The sequence below is a fragment of the Paramormyrops kingsleyae genome, chromosome 14, assembly GCF_048594095.1.
Source record: "Paramormyrops kingsleyae isolate MSU_618 chromosome 14, PKINGS_0.4, whole genome shotgun sequence".
NCBI classification, from domain to species: domain Eukaryota; kingdom Metazoa; phylum Chordata; class Actinopteri; order Osteoglossiformes; family Mormyridae; genus Paramormyrops; species Paramormyrops kingsleyae.
In genome coordinates, this window is record NC_132810.1 from 9,272,574 (window position 1) to 9,289,680 (window position 17,107).

The 17,107-nt window shown below is 47.6% G+C and overlaps 1 protein-coding gene across 2 annotated transcripts in view; it reads right to left on the bottom strand.

Moving 5' to 3' along the window:
• The window catches only part of LOC111852403 (latent-transforming growth factor beta-binding protein 2), a 93,520-nt gene extending 92,361 nt beyond the window's left edge, over positions 1-1,159 (bottom strand). For both annotated transcript variants that reach the window (XM_072699248.1, XM_072699247.1), the window contains exon 1: positions 182-1,159. In XM_072699248.1, coding sequence (XP_072555349.1) covers positions 182-627 — 446 coding nt within the window. In that variant the 5' untranslated portion in view covers positions 628-1,159. The remainder of the gene's footprint in view (positions 1-181) is intronic.
• Between the last annotated feature and the right edge of the window lie 15,948 nt (positions 1,160-17,107).

Below are 17,107 nucleotides of genomic sequence, written 5' to 3' on the forward strand. Positions count from 1 at the left end.
CCAAGTTACCACTACATAAACTGAAATTATACCCAGGAACTGATACAAAACTGAAGCATGTACCGTGCCAAGACGCTGTGTATGCGCCTCAATGAACATGCAGCGTGCTCGATGTCACGATCATTACTGAAGAGGAGATGATGCTGCTTATCTATGGTCGTCATTTGATGTGGCATCTTACCCAGTAAGGCGCCTCGGAGGGGGGGCGCCGTCTCCGACTTCCGCGGGGCTCTGCCTGGCAGCGATCCGCGATCCCTGCCGAGATGAAACACTCGCTGTCCGCGGTTTCGGGACAGAGCGGGATACGGGGGCGTCAGTCTCACGGGTCGCCGCGGCGCTGTCACCCATAACGGCAGGTCTGTGTCCCTGTCTCACCGCTGCGCTATTTTGGGGGCTCCCCGGTCCCGATCGCAGGTCACCGCCCTGCGTCCTGTGTGGGCTTTCATCTGGTGGCCAGGAGCCCCCTTTGGTTTGCGCCCTGCCGTTATTGTGGAATCCAGGTCGGTCTCGCAAAACCCGCGCTCCCGTGTCCTCTTGCCGGTCACCTGTCGGCTCCCTTTGACTGTCAGACGTCTGTATTTGCAAAAATGCTGAAGCAATAAAGGCTAAAACCCACAGTCGGTTCATTTTTCCCAACTCAGCCAAAACAGCCAGCAAAATAGTTCGTCCCGTGTTACTAAAATCAATTTATTTCACAAAATCCACTTCTAAACTAAGATCATCCACATTCACTGACTCTCTGGGATGTTCGCTCAGTCGGGAGAGGAAAAAGAAAGCTGTTAATAGAAGTTTATATGCACGCAATAACGCAGATTTCTTTGATTCCTGGTTTTCATAATGCACAGGTAAGAGTCTCCTGCAGCGCGCCTGCCGAAAGGCTGTATCGTCAGCGCGTGCGAATTTAAATAAAATGTTATCACGAAATGAAAAAAAATGTCTGTCGTCTGTATGGAGTCTGCAAAGTCTTTCACTGATGGAGCTTAGTTATCCACTAGTTGCATTGCACGCTCTTTTCTCCAGTTTCTTTTTTTCAGAATTTTAAATAAGTGCATCCGATCCCAAGACTTGAAGCGCAACTATAAGTCGAAGCGAAAGTTCCCCAGTTTGAATCGTGCTCCCGCAGATCTGACCACCTCCTCCGATCTGAAGTCACCGGGACATTTTTGGGGGCTTTGCATGGGTTTCATTTTTGGAAACTCCCCCCCCCACACACACACACACACACACACGTCCTTAAAAGACGCTCAGCCCCCCGAAGCCCGAGCCGCTGGCCCACACGCTCTGAGGGAACGGCACGGTTTTTAAACCATCCTGTGGCATCGTATTTGTCGTTGAGAAAAATAAAACACATCCATGTCGCTATATAAACGTCACATGTAATACAATGTTTAACATACACGCAAACCAATAAAAGCTGTGTTTGGCAAATTAAAGTTATACCAAATTACTATTTCCGTTACGATAATAACCTAAAATAAAACAATTAGTGAGCTAGTGTCGCTCTGTAATTTAAGCGTCAACATACATAATAGTTTCCAAATTAGTGAAATGAAATAACTATTTAACCCTCGCGCGTCACTGTTGTATGAGATTTTTACAGTCGCCCAAAGGGAAAAGGGAAAAGTCTGGCCAAGAAAAGCAGCGCGGCGATGAAAGCAAATTATCACTCTTTTAGAATAAGCGAGGCATTTTTTACGCATATTTTGCATTGTTACTGCAGTCAACGCCCGCAAGCGCTCTGAGGACAGTGATACGCATGCATAAGATGAAGCATTCAGGCAAGATGAGTTCATTCATAACTGCAAAATTAATGGGCAGTTCCTAAAAGGAAAAAAATGAAAAGCATTGGTAAAACGAGATTTGGTTATAGTGGCGCTGTTTTATAAACGTTTGACCTAATTCCCCCACACCACCCCCCCCCCCAAAAAAATCCAATGCACATGGTTGCCACATAAGTTGTAGGAATTTGAGACTCCAGTGATGTTTTTAACCATAAACTGGCATTGGAACAGAGGAATGCGAAAGTCCCGCGTTAATTTCTGTTTTAAGTTTCCATTTGCCGTACGCACTAAACACAAACGAAGAGGCAGATGCGCAATGCAGTTTTTTTTTTTTAAAACCAAGCCTAAAATAACCGCTGAACAGGATCAGTTACACCCCCCTCCCCCAACACACACATACAAAAGTTTGAAAATATCAGAATAAACTGCAGCAGCAACAAACAACAGTACCTAAACCGCTATGCCAAGAATCTATCCCGGCTTCCTGTTCCACAATCCAGTGATACATCTGTAAAGTAACAGACCCCTCTAAGCATGGCAGACCTGCTGCAGCAAAGACACTCCGACTCTGTCCAGACTCCCAACAGCGTGAGGGGGACATACCAGAGAACAGCCCTCAGTCCAATACGAGTGGCAAAAAGAATCCACAGCAGTGTCACTCATCACCTGCTGTACATCCTCAATCCCCTCATGTAGAATTCTACTCTTAGACATGAGAAAAAGCCCAAGTCACTTATACGCTGGGCTAGCTATGTTCCACACGCTTATCCCAGCCAAGGTCATGTGGGACATTAAAATTCACTTTACAAAAGTTCAAAGCTTTAATATTTTGCCTTTGGGTATCTTTACAGGGAGACTCCTTGGGGGTGGGGGGGGGGGGGGTGTTGAACAGGGCTCGTAATGAAGATTGCCTACAAGCAGGTGTAAATGATTGACAGGGTCTAGTACCAAATGGGAAAAAAGACGTAAACCTACAAACTGGAGCATCTTCAGCCACCCACACAGCGGTCTCACAATCTGGCACAGAAAAGAAATGACTGTGCGATGATCATGTTATTTTGGTTTCATAGTAACAAGCAAATTTGAACAAAACATCTATAATGCTACAATTTCCATCATTCCCTTGAATATCTCAGTCTTCAGAAAGATCAAGCTGGTTTCTAGTACACAAACTGTACATACCTTCACAGAAATACATATTGCAATCCATTTTTATATTGCAAATGACTCCTTCTCAGAGAAATGGTAGCGTGCGGATTGCTTGTTGGTTACTGAAATGGACCAATCCGTTAGACAAACAATGACCTTAAAATGAAAAGAAAATGTGTTGTTAGTATAAACTGTTAAAATGGGCACACATATCAGCATTCCAAGGTAACTGTAAGACATGATGTGGATGGGATTTCAGGAAGGGAATCAGAGGATGCTCAGTCGGCGGTGTTTTGGTTTTAAGATTAAACCGAAAAGATTTTCTGAACAACTCGAGTCTAGTTCATGCATGTGTATGGTTCTGCTATACCATGGGTAAAGGTATTTCTTAAAATAATTGTCTGACAGCCTTCTGGAGCCACTGTCCATTCATCCTTAATTGACACAAATTAGTTAAAGGGATAGTTGGAGTAAAGCCCACTGTAATTTTGCATTCAGTTTTATCATAAGTTGTTAACTCCTCGAGAGGAATATTTCCATTCTCTTTCTGAAGGGACTGAACTCTGTGAAGAAAGTCGACATTTCACATTGTTTAATCACCCTGCATCTACATGGCTGTGCAGTTCAACACTGACCAATGGAGGGGACAACTCCTCTATCACATGATCTCCCATTCTTAATGCTTGAGAATAACAAGTGGGGGGGGGGGGGTTTCCTATGGGAATTAAAAAGTCTATCAAGCCAATGACAGAGGACAGTGTGCTTTTCCCAGTCCAGACAGCCTTGGCCTCCCTAATCTGATCTGGCCCAGTTGGACGCTCTTGTAACAGCTCAGTGAAGAAGTGGCCTCTCACTGCTTCTTCCACCTTCTTCCATTTGCAGCCCAAACTGGTCTGGTGCTCCACTGTATTAATTAGGGGTCTTCCTCTGACCCCAGATTAACACAGAAGCAGTGGTTTTTATGATTCTGCTCTGGCTCCGTCTGCGCTCTGTCCATCTCCCCTGAGCACTAACCCCCTTCCTCGGAGGTCGCCACGTTCCGGTCTGGCCCACGCGCAGACTGCAAATCCGACTCCTGTCCCGCCTAAGGCCAGATGCTCCCCATGAGCCCGGCCAAAAAAAAAAAATCGCATCCGAAAATCCCACTTGCTTAACGTGTCCCAATAAGACTGAGTCTGCAGCATCTGGAGCAATTCAGGGACGAATATTGGGAAGATGCTTCTGGATGTGGCTGGGGTCCCTCAACACAAAGGATCCTCAGGAAATGGAGCCTTGCCCGTCGAAGCCACACTCCTTACCAGCCCATTATGGGAAAGCAGACGCCGGCCAAACAGTTTAGCTTCTGCGTATAAGTAAATGACAGTCGTGAGAATTCATCTCCGTGATCTTATAAAAAGAGCTATCCCAGCCGACGGCGTGTCTCAGAAGCACAAAGACCATGACACCACCACTCAACCGAACAGTTTTTTTAAACGGGGATCATTATGGGATGTCGGCACGGTGCCTCCAAATAGGTCTGTTTGTTTTATATGTGGCTGCATTGTCAGTGTCCCCTGGTCTCGTCCCAGTCCTCAGCCAATGGGGCCCTGACCTCTTTTCTCCTTCCCCGGCGGAGTCGTGTCACATAGACTCTGAGCAGATTGTTAATGAATCATCACTAAATAGTTGGGGGTAAAAGAAAAAGGCACCAGCTTCTCTCTGTTACCCCAAAAGACAGGAGACAATCTAAACGCCATTTTCAGAACTCTTTTCTCCGGGGAATCTATTCACCATGTCCCTAAATTCCCTTTGTGTGAGCATTCCTGCCAAAAGGAGCCGGCCAAGGCTCCACCCCTCAAACTATCTCAAAATCCTTCAGCAAAACGGTCTCTGTGTCGCCCCTAAGCCACATTGTCTAGCCCCCATTTTGTCCGATCCGACGCCTTTTAATAAATTTCATCTGGAGAACAAAGGTCCAAAGGAACCTCCCAGAAGAAAGCAATTTGCAATCATTTGGTCTGAGGTACAATGACTGAATGCCTGGCCTCTCTGAGAGTGCGGCCGCAGGGTCAGAGTTCAAGTGTACCCATTAGAAACCCAAACAGTATTGCTACACTAACAATGCAGCACCCTCATCGCAACAAATTATTCTGCACCCCGATTCCGGAATTTTAAGAATTCTGCTGGAAACGACTGCAGAGGATGTTCCACGGGAAGTAATGTGATGGTCTTGACATTTGCTGCTTGGAGCAGTGTTCCTAAGTCTCCTCTTCTCATATAATATAATATAATGCATATATTGTGCATAGTAGTAGAACAGCAGTTTGGACCAAAAAATATGGCTGAAACAAATCAATCAAAGGGATACGTGATCTTTGGCCAAGTGACATTTCGTTACAGTGTGAAGTAGAGCATATTCGGATTTCCCATTCAGCTACACAGCCCAGATTTTATGTCATTATTGTGGAACTCATAATTAAAATCAGACTCAGGGGCTCCGTTGAATATATATATATAAAAAAAACATAAAAATCTGTGGAATAATATTAGCACCGAGACTAATACAGTGCTTCACCTCAGACTGTTAAAAACTGGGCGTACGTAAAACAAATATTAGTAGGGAATGAACGGAATGACGTGGCAAAGAAAAAGTTGACTTAATGAGTCATCCCCAGATTTGAGGGACTTTCCCGTATGTATGAGCAAGTGAACCATTCATGTGAATGTCCTCTGCTAAACTGTCTGCAGATACACTGTGTTAATCTTTACTGTACATCTCATCTGTGGCACTATTAAATCCATATCCCTTGACTACTCCATCCACTGGTGCTGCGGTTCTCCCACGGTGCCCAGAGCAAAAGCCCTGGACCCTCAATGTGCCACAATGACACGACTTCAGCGTATGAGGTGGAGCTTCCAGCCCCGGATCCCATGAGACCCCAGTCACTCGGCTCACACTTCATGCATAACCAAGCCCTCCCACTGGTGCCGGATGCCATTGACTGTCTCCTTCTGGCATTGCCCCTCTGGGGGGGTAGGGGGCACATTCTGGGGGATAGTGCGATGATGCAGGTGATTACGCCAGTCCCTGTTGGGATGAGGCACATGGGGAACCCAAAGGAAGCTGTTGGCAGCACCACAGCCCATATGCGAAACTACAATCAGGTTCTGGGCCTGGTGCTGTGGCGACAAACGTAAAAGTACCTGCAATGTTCAATAGCTGTGTTTGTGTATAATTGTTTTAAGGACCGATTGTGGGAAAATGTCCTCACAGAGATATGAGGTCCTTAGTTTATCAGGTGTCATTTGTTTTTGAGTTTTATTGGAGTGGGATAAATAATTATTAGATTCTTTGAACACAGAGACTGGAAATGACAATAAGGTAGAGAGGCATGTACTGTATGTAATTGTGAGATTACAAAGCCAGCTTTCAGTTCCTGGATTGAAGTGGAAAACTGGAACAATACTGTTTAAAAAAATCAGTAAAATGTCCAGCAACACTTCATAATTACGGAACGCCTTGGCTCACACAAGAATCACTGGCAAACAGTTTGAAAAATGTCATTAAGCGCTGGCATCACCTTAGTGCACTATTATTTTAGTGCTACGATCAATTCTTTCTTTAATGGCCTTGATGTGTTTATATTGAGGAATTAGGAAGGGAAACTTTCAAAGAGATGGGCGCGGCCCAGGAGAGTCTTGGCGTGGGCTGACGGCGGCACGTCGGCACTGGCCGCACTGGAGAGCGTCACACGTGACACGCGGAAGCTGCCCAATCCACGAGGATTGGGCAGCATCAAGCCGGGGCACACGCCATTCTCGGAGTGGTACCTACGATGTGGGCGTCTTCTGGCAGCCGTGTAGGAATTGGGGGCCAAGGGCAGCAAATGACGTCAAGACCTGAAGTCACCGTCTTCTAGCCTAAAACAAAGGCTGATTTCATTCAGGAAGAGTAATTCTGCCCCCTTTCTGGTCTCGGCAGCGTGGTGAGGTCACAGAGGCGTCTTAGCATAAAGGAGCACATGGATGCGGTCAAAGAGTTTCAAATCAGAATCAGTAATTATTAAACCAACTGCCTAGGAGAACTGAAAGCAAGGTCTCCATTGATAATCGTGGGCTAGATTTGAAGAGCCCTTGTTTACTCTCTTACCACAAAAAAGATGTCTTTATCTGGGGGAACGATTCCCAGATTTTTGGGGATTTTGGCATAAGTGCATAGTTCAAGTCTAGAAAGTATAAAATCCAGTCCAAGATTTTGTCTCAACCAACCAGGTGAGTCTAAAGAGTCATAGTCAGAGTACTTAACTGTTTGGTTGGATCCTGGTATATCTTATGCAGTCTTAATGAAGGCCAGCAGTGACAGAATGAGAGCCTGGCTTTGAAGGCAGTCTTAGGAGACAGGGGGGACAGCGCACCCATAGCGACACTGCTTCTGAATGCAGCGGGGGAGGGGGTCTACCCACCACTTCCCCTTGTCTAGGTGATAAAACTGGGCCTGAGTCGGGCCATTATAGATTGGACTCATCTGTGCCCAAGAATTTGCTAGAACAAGCGTAAACAACGCCCCCAGGCCTGTTCTACCAAACGTAACGACTCTCCATCCTCCATGGCGTGACCAACACAGCTGCAACTAATTAGCATAAAGCCTTCTGATAAGGTGCTCAGCTTTTAATTGCCCCCCCCTGACCTTCCTCTCATCTTTTCCTTTACAAAAATGCCAGCATCAGTAGTACAACAAACTGCTTAAGTCATGGGGGCTCCTTCACTTTCAATCCCTCACGGCAAACATTTAATGTACAAGAATTATGTTACCTATTAACACAGGGCTCCAGAAGGCTGTTATCGGCAGGCGGATGACAAAGCTGGTTTCCTCGGGCACCTTAAACAAGTGTCCCGTTTCCATCCGCGGTTATGTGTTGTGCGGAAAATGTCGGCCCTTGATTTACTTATCCGCCTGACTCATTTGCAACAAGGCGTCCTTCTCATTGCTGCCAATTTGATTTAGAAGCATCCCAACGCGAACGTCGCTCGCCGTGACGTCACTGTCCCCCCATGACAGACGTGGGAGCCCATCCAAAGGGCGGGTGCCCCTGTAGGCCAGCTCAGCAGTGGTAAGTTCCCAGAAAGGATGTACATTTTCCCGAAATTAGTGGCTTTCCCCTCATTAGTCTGATTTACGCTAACTCACTGAAAATGACCTGCAGTATAAATCAACAAAGAGTTAAACACGTCAATGTTCGGGTTGCTGGTAAACGTCAAAATATTTATCTCATTTAAAATAAAAGAGGAGAGAAAGATCTATTTCTATTTGATTTTCAGGTTTCAGGTCCTTCCTTAGAGATATCCAGGGACCAGCTGGATACACGCAAAGCAGAGGGACCGATTCCCCTCACAGAGTGACTCTAGCAGATGCATGCTCATTGGCTGGGGCAGTCCATATGGTTATCACAAGAGGGGGTAATGAGGAATAAGCTGGACTATCCCATTTTTTTTGTGCATTGTCTTCATGACGAATGTCATGTTCTGCCGCACGGAGTATAGGCTGAAGACAAGGTCACCCCAGCACTGCTCCCCACCACTCGGCTTCCATGGGGCTGCAGGATGTGCTAAATGCAGGCGCTGGGGAGCTGGATGGCGAGAGACCCAGGCCAGAGGATATTCCATCACCCTTTCCAAGCGTTTGGCGCATTGTAGCGGAGGCTGAACCACTCCACACCAACTCTATTACAGGTTAAGTGAAGACAGACATGTTGTATTTCACAAAAATGGGCCCCTGGACTGGAAACAAGAGCTGGGACCAGCTACAATGGAGAGAAAGCAAGCGGTCAACACCTTCGGGCATCTGCTGCGGTCGGCGTCGCAAACAAACGGTTCTTTGTCCCTCATTTGTTCAACCTACAGTAACTGCTCTGGACCGGTATACTCCAGGTCTGTGATCGGACCAGCCTCAGGGGAATTACAGACGGGCATTTTCTAAACGCCCTTGGGCCATGGCTGCCGGAGGGGTGTTTACTGCTCAGCTGACCCTATGGCAGCAGACAAGGGAAAGAGATCAGCAGCATGAAGCGCATCCAGGCAGGATCATTGCTACATAAGCTATTATCAGCCTGGGCAGAATCTTGGTGTCACTGGTCCTCCTCGGGTCACTCACAATCATGGAACCAGAGTGCATAGGCACACACACGCAGACCTGTAATCATATTTTTGTGGAGTCTGCTTATTAATTTCTATGGGAAAAATGCTAATGCTAACTAAGACAACCAGCCCTAGCCATAAGTAACCAAACAAAATACAAGAGTTTTTGCATTTTTAGTTTTTTGATTGCAATAAAATGGGTAAAATGAGTATTCATCACGTTGTGGGGACATTTGGTTCAAACCCACAGCTCATGCCTGCCTTGCCATCCTCTAAATCAGTGTTTCCCAACCCGGTCCTTGGTGGCCCCCAGACGGTCCACATTTTTGCTCCCTCCCAGCTCCCAACACACCAGAACCAAACATTCAAACTATCAAGAACACTGAATATTTGGTACATGTGCGCTGGGAGCTGGGAAGGAGCAAAAATGTGAACTGTCTGGGGCTCCCTAAGGACTAGGTTGGGAAATTCTGCTGTAGATCATACATACATAAAAGAAATGCGACATAAGTCAACGCATGTGTGTGTGTGTGTGTGTGTGTGGGGGGGGGGGATTCTTATTATGACAGTCAAACTCCCACCCCCAGGCAGTGTTTACCAGTTTACCACACCCAGGTATGCAGACAGATTCTGAGCATGATTCCTACAGCAGCACAGAAGCCCCCCATTCATACCGCAGCTTTTAGGGAAATAATGGCGGGGGTATTAAATTAGATGCCCGCATTGCTGCGGCTGGAAACGTGCAGCCGCAAATCGCAGCCCACTGCGCAGCTATGCGGCCGCAGTCGGGACTCGCCTGACGGGCGTCGTCATCCTCAGAGGGCGGAACACGCGTTCAGTGATCATACAGCGTCTGGGGGGGGGGGGGGGGGAGAGGCAGCAGCCCGCCGTCGTCATGAAAGGGGGCCACAGCAGATATGAGGCTATTAAAAACATTTAAAGGAACAGCATGGGGCCAGTGGTGGGGTGGGGGGGGGGAGGATAAACAGCTGCAGCCTGTTGCAGCTACCAGAAGCCTGTAGGCCTGAGAGAGGAGCATTTAAACAGAGCTGCATATATGAGCAGGACGTGCTTTCAGCTTTCAGATGAGAAGCACATTAGAAGCCTGGCAGGGAAGGTTATGGAGGAAAGGAAGGACATTGGACAGGACAAACTCCCCCCCCCCACCACCACCACCCACCACCCAGATTACGGAAATCTGATTATCATAAATTACTGGGCATATTAAAGCCCAGCTCCTGACTGGGGGCTCAATGCCACCGCGATCACAGCCGCTCACAATGCAGTGTCCAGCGCCTTCCGCCAGCACCAGGCGCCGTAGGGATGACAGGAGGTCTGGATCCCAAACGGGGTCCACAGCCCAGACATTCCCCGTTACACAGCAACCGGCGCGGCCAACCTCACCTGCCCTCCTGGGGGGTTGCCAAACTCCATTTGTTTCAAAAGGATGGCGAGGATGGCCGTTTTAAATGTAATTACTGTAATTAACCGTGGGCATGGTGGGCAGATGAATGTTTTTATTGTTGCGGGGAGGAACATACAACAGAGGAGCTTTGTGAAGGATCCTTTTTTTGATTAGGCCCTGGCAAACGCTGAAAAGGAACATCGACTGCACCTCAAACACCAGAGACAAAGATACCTGCGGACGGAAGGTCACCTTGCAAAGGTCATGCAGTTACCTCTACTGGATGCTGATTGGCTGTGAGGCACAAAGAAGCAGCCCTGATTGGCTGAACTGTAAAAAAATACTTTGTAGACCTTTCCCACTGTCAGACCAATTTATTTGGTCTTTAAGGTAACCCAGGGCGTGTGCGAATGCATAATATGGTAAAAAATAAGACAAAAAAACGGCAAAAAGGAGCTGAAAAATGAAACCATTTAAACCATTTAATAATCAAATGCATTACGCACAAATATGCTGAGAACGATAATCATCCCATCGCACACATAACAGAACCTTCCCACTGAAGTAATAAAATGATTTATTAGTGCCAAAAAATAAAGTAATAACCACATGAGTCCATATGAAAATATTTTGGCCTGTCGCACCACGTCTGAATGCGTAACAGGATGTTATAAATGCAAACTGGCGGAAATCATTAAGAGCGTCTGTTATGAATACAGTGGCCAGGATTACTCCACTCATTTATCAGTCATCTTAACTCATTATCAGACTAAATATCTTCACGCTCCGTTCTCAATCTCGTTATGCAGTCACATCGGCTCTGTTATGAGTCAAACATTCCTGTAAAACGGTAGGAAAAAAAAAAAAATCCCAGAGAACATTCCGGAAAGAACTAACGGAAGATTCCGGATAACAGGCCGGTAATTTAGGTGATGTAGCGTCAGCGTAAACGAGATAATCCATGCATCTGAGGCTGCCTTGACATGTATCTGCTTTAAGTTTAACATGTGAACACGCATGTTGTTTTCACCGTGTGTTTATAGCTTCAGCTGATGCGCACGATCACAAGGTTGCCGGACCATCTCTAATTAGTGCAGAACGTTCCAGAAGATTTTTACAATTTGAACCCTTTGATGAAGGTTGACCCCAGTGGATTCCCTTTAGGGGGGGAGGATATGCTGGGATTTATCAAAGCATTTAACGTGTCTGTTGCCTGTATGCCCCCCCCCCCCCAGCAGTGAGGGTACTAGCTCTGCTTCCTGCTGACTGGCAGGCAGACATAATTCCCCAGATGTGGAGTGTCGGGGGGAAGAGTAAGGTGTAAAACAACAGAGGATGACAAGACGAACATGAGCCCGGTGGGGGGGGGGCTCCAGCAAGAGCATGCTTGCTGCTGCGTTCCAACCACGGGATTTCTGATAGACGTGAAGGGAGAGGCTCACACAGGACTCCAGGGCTGTCCTGCAAAGGAGTTGGTGGAGACAGGGTGACCACCTTAATCCATGTCAGGGTGGCACTGTGACCTATTTCAGGTTTTACAAACTACTTTACAACTGAAAGGCTCCTGTGTTTGCCAGATTAATTCAGTTCATCTTGTCTTTTGACTGGTTTGTTTCCTTGACTGAAAGACTCATCCAGCTGTTTCACATTATCATTAGTGACACAAGCATGATTATAGGAGACTGACCAATCAGCACATAGCAGGAACTCAGTGCTAAAGTGAAATCTGGGTCCTTTTAATTGAACTTGTTGAAATGGTAGTTTATAAACCTTGTCGTAGCTCAACTCGTCCCCCCTGAAATGGAATAGATGGTCACCATAGGTGGACAGGACTGAGTGGATAATGACACACCAATTATGGTTAGAGTGATGTGATCTCCAGTGATCATTCCGGCAGATGGCATGGGGGGAGCGGGGGTTCGGGGAGTGGGCAGAGGTGAGAGGACTGGACTGCTTGGGGTGGGAGGGACTGGGTCTCAGAGGAAGTTTGTGTTGTTGAAGTTTCAGTCATAAACTCTCTCTCTCTCTCCCTCTCATCCATCCATCCATCCATCCACCAGATCCTTGCACACCATCTTAGGCACTCTGCTCCACTGCTACAGCACAGCTATTCCTGTGGCTCCCCCGAGAGACGAGGCTGCTGTAAAGCATGGCAACTCCACGCCCAAACTGGCTGCGGGTGACCACGATGTTTGTTTACTGCAGTGAGGCCCCATGGACTCGCAGTGGCTAATCCCGGCCAGGTTCCATAGCGCCCGCCGCGTGCTAGCACGCTTGCTTGGCACAGGTGCCGTTGCGCAACGTAAGAGTTTCTGCATTCCCCATGGAGCTCCAGACACTTCCGCAGAAAGGCAGGCTCCCCCCTCGCTGGCCGCACAGTAAATCAGTGACAGAGGCGGTTGTGTAATGCGCTCGGCGAGCTCAACATACAGGCCGCAGTCTGGGGCCGCTGGAACTCCACAGATCCCCGCAGGCGCGAGGGCGGGGAAACGCTCATCATGGAAACGACTGGATCCTCGTGCTCGCCTCTTCCTCTTTGAGGGCAGGGCCGGACGTCGTCCTCAGGGACACATACATCATTTGTCCCGTAGCCATGACGACCGGGCACGAGCCAAGATCGACTATGGGGTGAATCTCAGTGTTTGACAAAGTAAAAGACAAAAGGCTGATCTGAACAGTAAACAATGCTAGCATGGGCAGTGTGTATACGAAGCAAGGAGACATTGAGCAGAGGGGCTGGTGTTCCAGTACCCTGGGGCGTCGGAGAGGCATGGATACCATGACAGATTCAGGGGACACAGTACTTTGTAGGGGCCCCAAAAATCCCACCCACTAAACAAAATCGTCTGAGCGATTGAAAGTGCTAACCCAAACGACGGGGCCGAAGGTGACATTTTCTCAGGGGGCCTGGGATGTCTCGCTCTCCCCCGGCCAGTGCCTGACTGCCCCCCACCAAAGACAGGCCTTTAGCACATGTAGATGCTGTCACATCCTCCCTGTTGGGCTCAGGTCCAAATAGGTGCAAGTTCCCAGGGTTCAGGTCACACGTCTTTCAGCTCCACGATCATGTGAGGCCGGGTCACTTGGTCTCGCTCGAGGAGCCCATCACCATCACCACCCCTGGGGGGCCGGAGACGAGCAGACAGTTAGCAGAACTGCCGACAGACAAGCTGACGTCCAGGAGCGGGTCGGAGGTCAGGTCCCGCGGGAGGGGGGCCTCCACCGCAGATGCGAGTCACTATTTCCTGCATTGAAAATACTCGTGTCACATGACTGTTGATATTAAAAGACATGAGAGTGGCTCATTCAAAAGGTAGCTACAGTTCCCTTTGATGACAGTTAAGTGTCACCGGCATGCTCTTGGTTTGGGGCTTTTGTCCTACGGCACCACGGCCGGGGGATCGGTGTGGCCGGCCGGCTGCCCAACCCGGGCAGCTGGGATAGTAATTCTCAGGGCCTCGCACACGTTTATGCCAGATGTGAGCTGAGGAATACCTTAAATACTTTTGTTTTTCCATTTGGTTTCAGCCTGAATTACAGATGCAATAAAAAAGGAGAACAGAGGAGAAGAGACAGCTTGTTCGGGGTAAGTGCGACAAGCATGAAGATATGTGAAATAGCCCCGACTGATGTTCCTCAATGCATCGGCCTGCTCCCTGAATATGCAAACACCATTTATTTTTTTCCCCCAGTTTTTACAGTCACTTGTGTACAGCCTCCATTGAAGCCCTCACGTGAACAAAAGCTAAACATCTTGCAGATGCAATTCGCACACCGCCGAAAGAAGCAGTGACCTTTCCATAACTTTAAACAGGCCATTGCTGCCAGCGTTTCCAAGAAAAACAGCATATTTCAAAACCAGTAAGACCGACCGAGCTCAGATGTGGTTGTTGTGCTTGTCATAATTCCCAGCTCCAAATATCAACGACTTCCATACTTCCGTACCGGTGACTTAGCGAATTCCCATTCCTTGGCTCCCCAAAGTCATCTTCGATCGCGGAGAGGGGAGCTTACCTAAGAACGCCACCCAACCCGAACACACAGACCGCGAGCACTGAACTCCAGCCTGGGGCTTTATGCACATAGCAGACGAAGGAACGTCAAAGTGCTGAACAGTCATGCTGCAGCCCAGGAGAGCTAAACGTCTTGAAAATCAGAAACCATGAATGAATGAGATAATATTTCTCCTTAGTCGACATTTTCCATTTAACCACACTGGATTGGGACTCGTGGTTTATGAACAACATTACAGATGACCAGTAAGGCCCAGAGTACTACATAATTGGAGAAATAATCATAATTTTTGCTGAGGTCTACTGAAAATTATTCATTATTCTGGGTGTAACACACACTAAACCTTTGAACTATATGAGAGATTCTTCTCTTGATAGCTGGATCCACTAAACATCATTAGAGCAGCAGCAGTAATTTGGTCTGAAAATTGATGTGGGGCATTTTGGGCGTATTTCACAAATAGATGGGCAAAATTCTCATTATTGCTCATTATTTTACAAATTTATGCTTTTTACTGACTTTTCCAGAGAGTATCAATGTTGCCTTTGTCTCAGTGCCTGAGACCCTAAATCAGTCCTGCATAGCCTGAGAACCCATCTGACAAAGAACTTCTCTCCTGTGGCATAACAATACGTGTAGTACCATGCTGCCCATAGGTTAGATGCACCAGAACAGCACAACCCCCCCCCCCCTGCTCCAGCTGATGACACACAATGTCACACAAGCACAGCAACTCTCATGCATTTTATGATGCAGGAGGCAAGATGCCTTTCCACCATCTTCAATGTCAGCTGAAAGATTGCTGGTTATTACATGATGTTATAACACATGGTTATAATGCCTTCATGCATCAATTGCTATCTTTAAAAAAGGTATTTTAAAGTTATTCTAACTTTGAAATATTTTAAGTTATTAAGTTATTTAGATGTCCACTGTAGTGGACAGCACGCATGAAAGGGTTAAAAAGAAAAGATTTTCACTCACAAGTTTATGACAACTGAATCAGATTTTTATTCTAAGTTAAAACTGGCAACAGTCTGTGACAAAAGCAGAAAGCAGAATTCGTATCACACGGTATTCGTGAAAACAGTGATCCAAACTGTTAATGTCGTTGTTCCGGCTCTGCGTCACCTTGAATACCAAACGAATTTGTAAGACGGGTGCTTCTTCCAATTCTCAATCATCACAAGTCCACAGAGATGTTCTGCAGGACTTTAATCAGGAGCTGCGGACCGGCAGAGTCAAAGTGTCTCTGAATTAAATGGGCGGCTGAGATAAAAGTGAGGGGGGGGGGTGTGGTTTAATCAATACGCCCATCGGATCGTGTTAAAAGCTACGGGCCGGGTGGCTTCCCCGGAGAAGATGGTGGACAGATGGTTGGAGGCTTTCGATGGCTTGACTGCCAGCGAATAATCCCGCTTCTCGGAGCGGAGTGCGAGCTGGGGAATTAAAAGGAAAATAATAGCAGGAAGGAGCTAATACCGAGATTAAACGTGCGAGAGGAACAGAGCTGTGCGATTTCCCTCGGTCTCTCACACATTCCATCATCGTACTCGCTGGATCCTCGCTGTGAGGCAGCCTCGGACACCAGCGAGCCCATAAAATACAGTTTACGGGTACCCCCCCCCCCCCCCGCCCACCTCTGTATCTCACAAGATTCACCAGCTCACTAGTGGCTATAACAACACTCTTAACTCGTTGCGTAACAAAAGAGTCCCGTTTCAATAAAACGTAGCAACGGAGTGTCGCGTTGCCAAGTGCCCTTTCACAGACGTCATGTTTGCTTTCTGTGGTCTCTGTGAAGGCACAGCTTTCGGAGGAGCCTGGCCAGACGGAAGGGAGCTAATCGGCTGGAAAATTCTCCGTTTGCGATTCACACACCACACTTGTCCAGTTTGAAGTCCCCCCCCCGCCGGCCCCAGCACCCCCTTTGGACTACGCCGACTGGTTAACCCAACAACGCTTTGTGAGCCCTCAAAATTAGATGCGCCGTGTCCAGACTTGCGGCAAAACTTTCACTGTTTTTAGCGACGGATCCCGCTGTCTTGTCACATGTACATAGAGAGAAAACGCCATAAAGATCCAGGCTGGAATATCCCCCAGGAATACCGCTGCTCTCTCCATACCCCCCCATCCCTCCCCATACAAACCCTCACCTTCTCTCCCAAAATGTCTCATTCGGCTCTGACTTGAAGCAGCAGATGTACTGCACTCTACTTGGCTGTCTGGGTAACATGCAGTGACTTAATGCCCTCTGCCCCCAATCAGAGCCCGTTCCATTCCACACACCCCTCGCACTAACAAGATGATCATTATCTCATGAAATCATGCAGTACACACATGATTTCCAAGATATTTGCCTTTTTCTGGACGCTGACTTGCGTTCCTTTATGTTTCGGTGATTATTGCACACACAAAACAGGTCGGCTGCATCATATACTGAGGGGTGAGTAACATTTGGACCGGTACTGGTCTCTTCTGAACTTTAAAGCCACCTGCAGATGTCAGGTTATTCCACGTCCAAACCGCGGTTGGAAATCCGGCCCCAGAAATCATTAAAAGTGTGCCTCCTGGCCCCGTCCGCAATGCCGGCCCGACATCCACGGCCAGAAAGCGCTCTAATACAAAACCGACGAGGATGCGA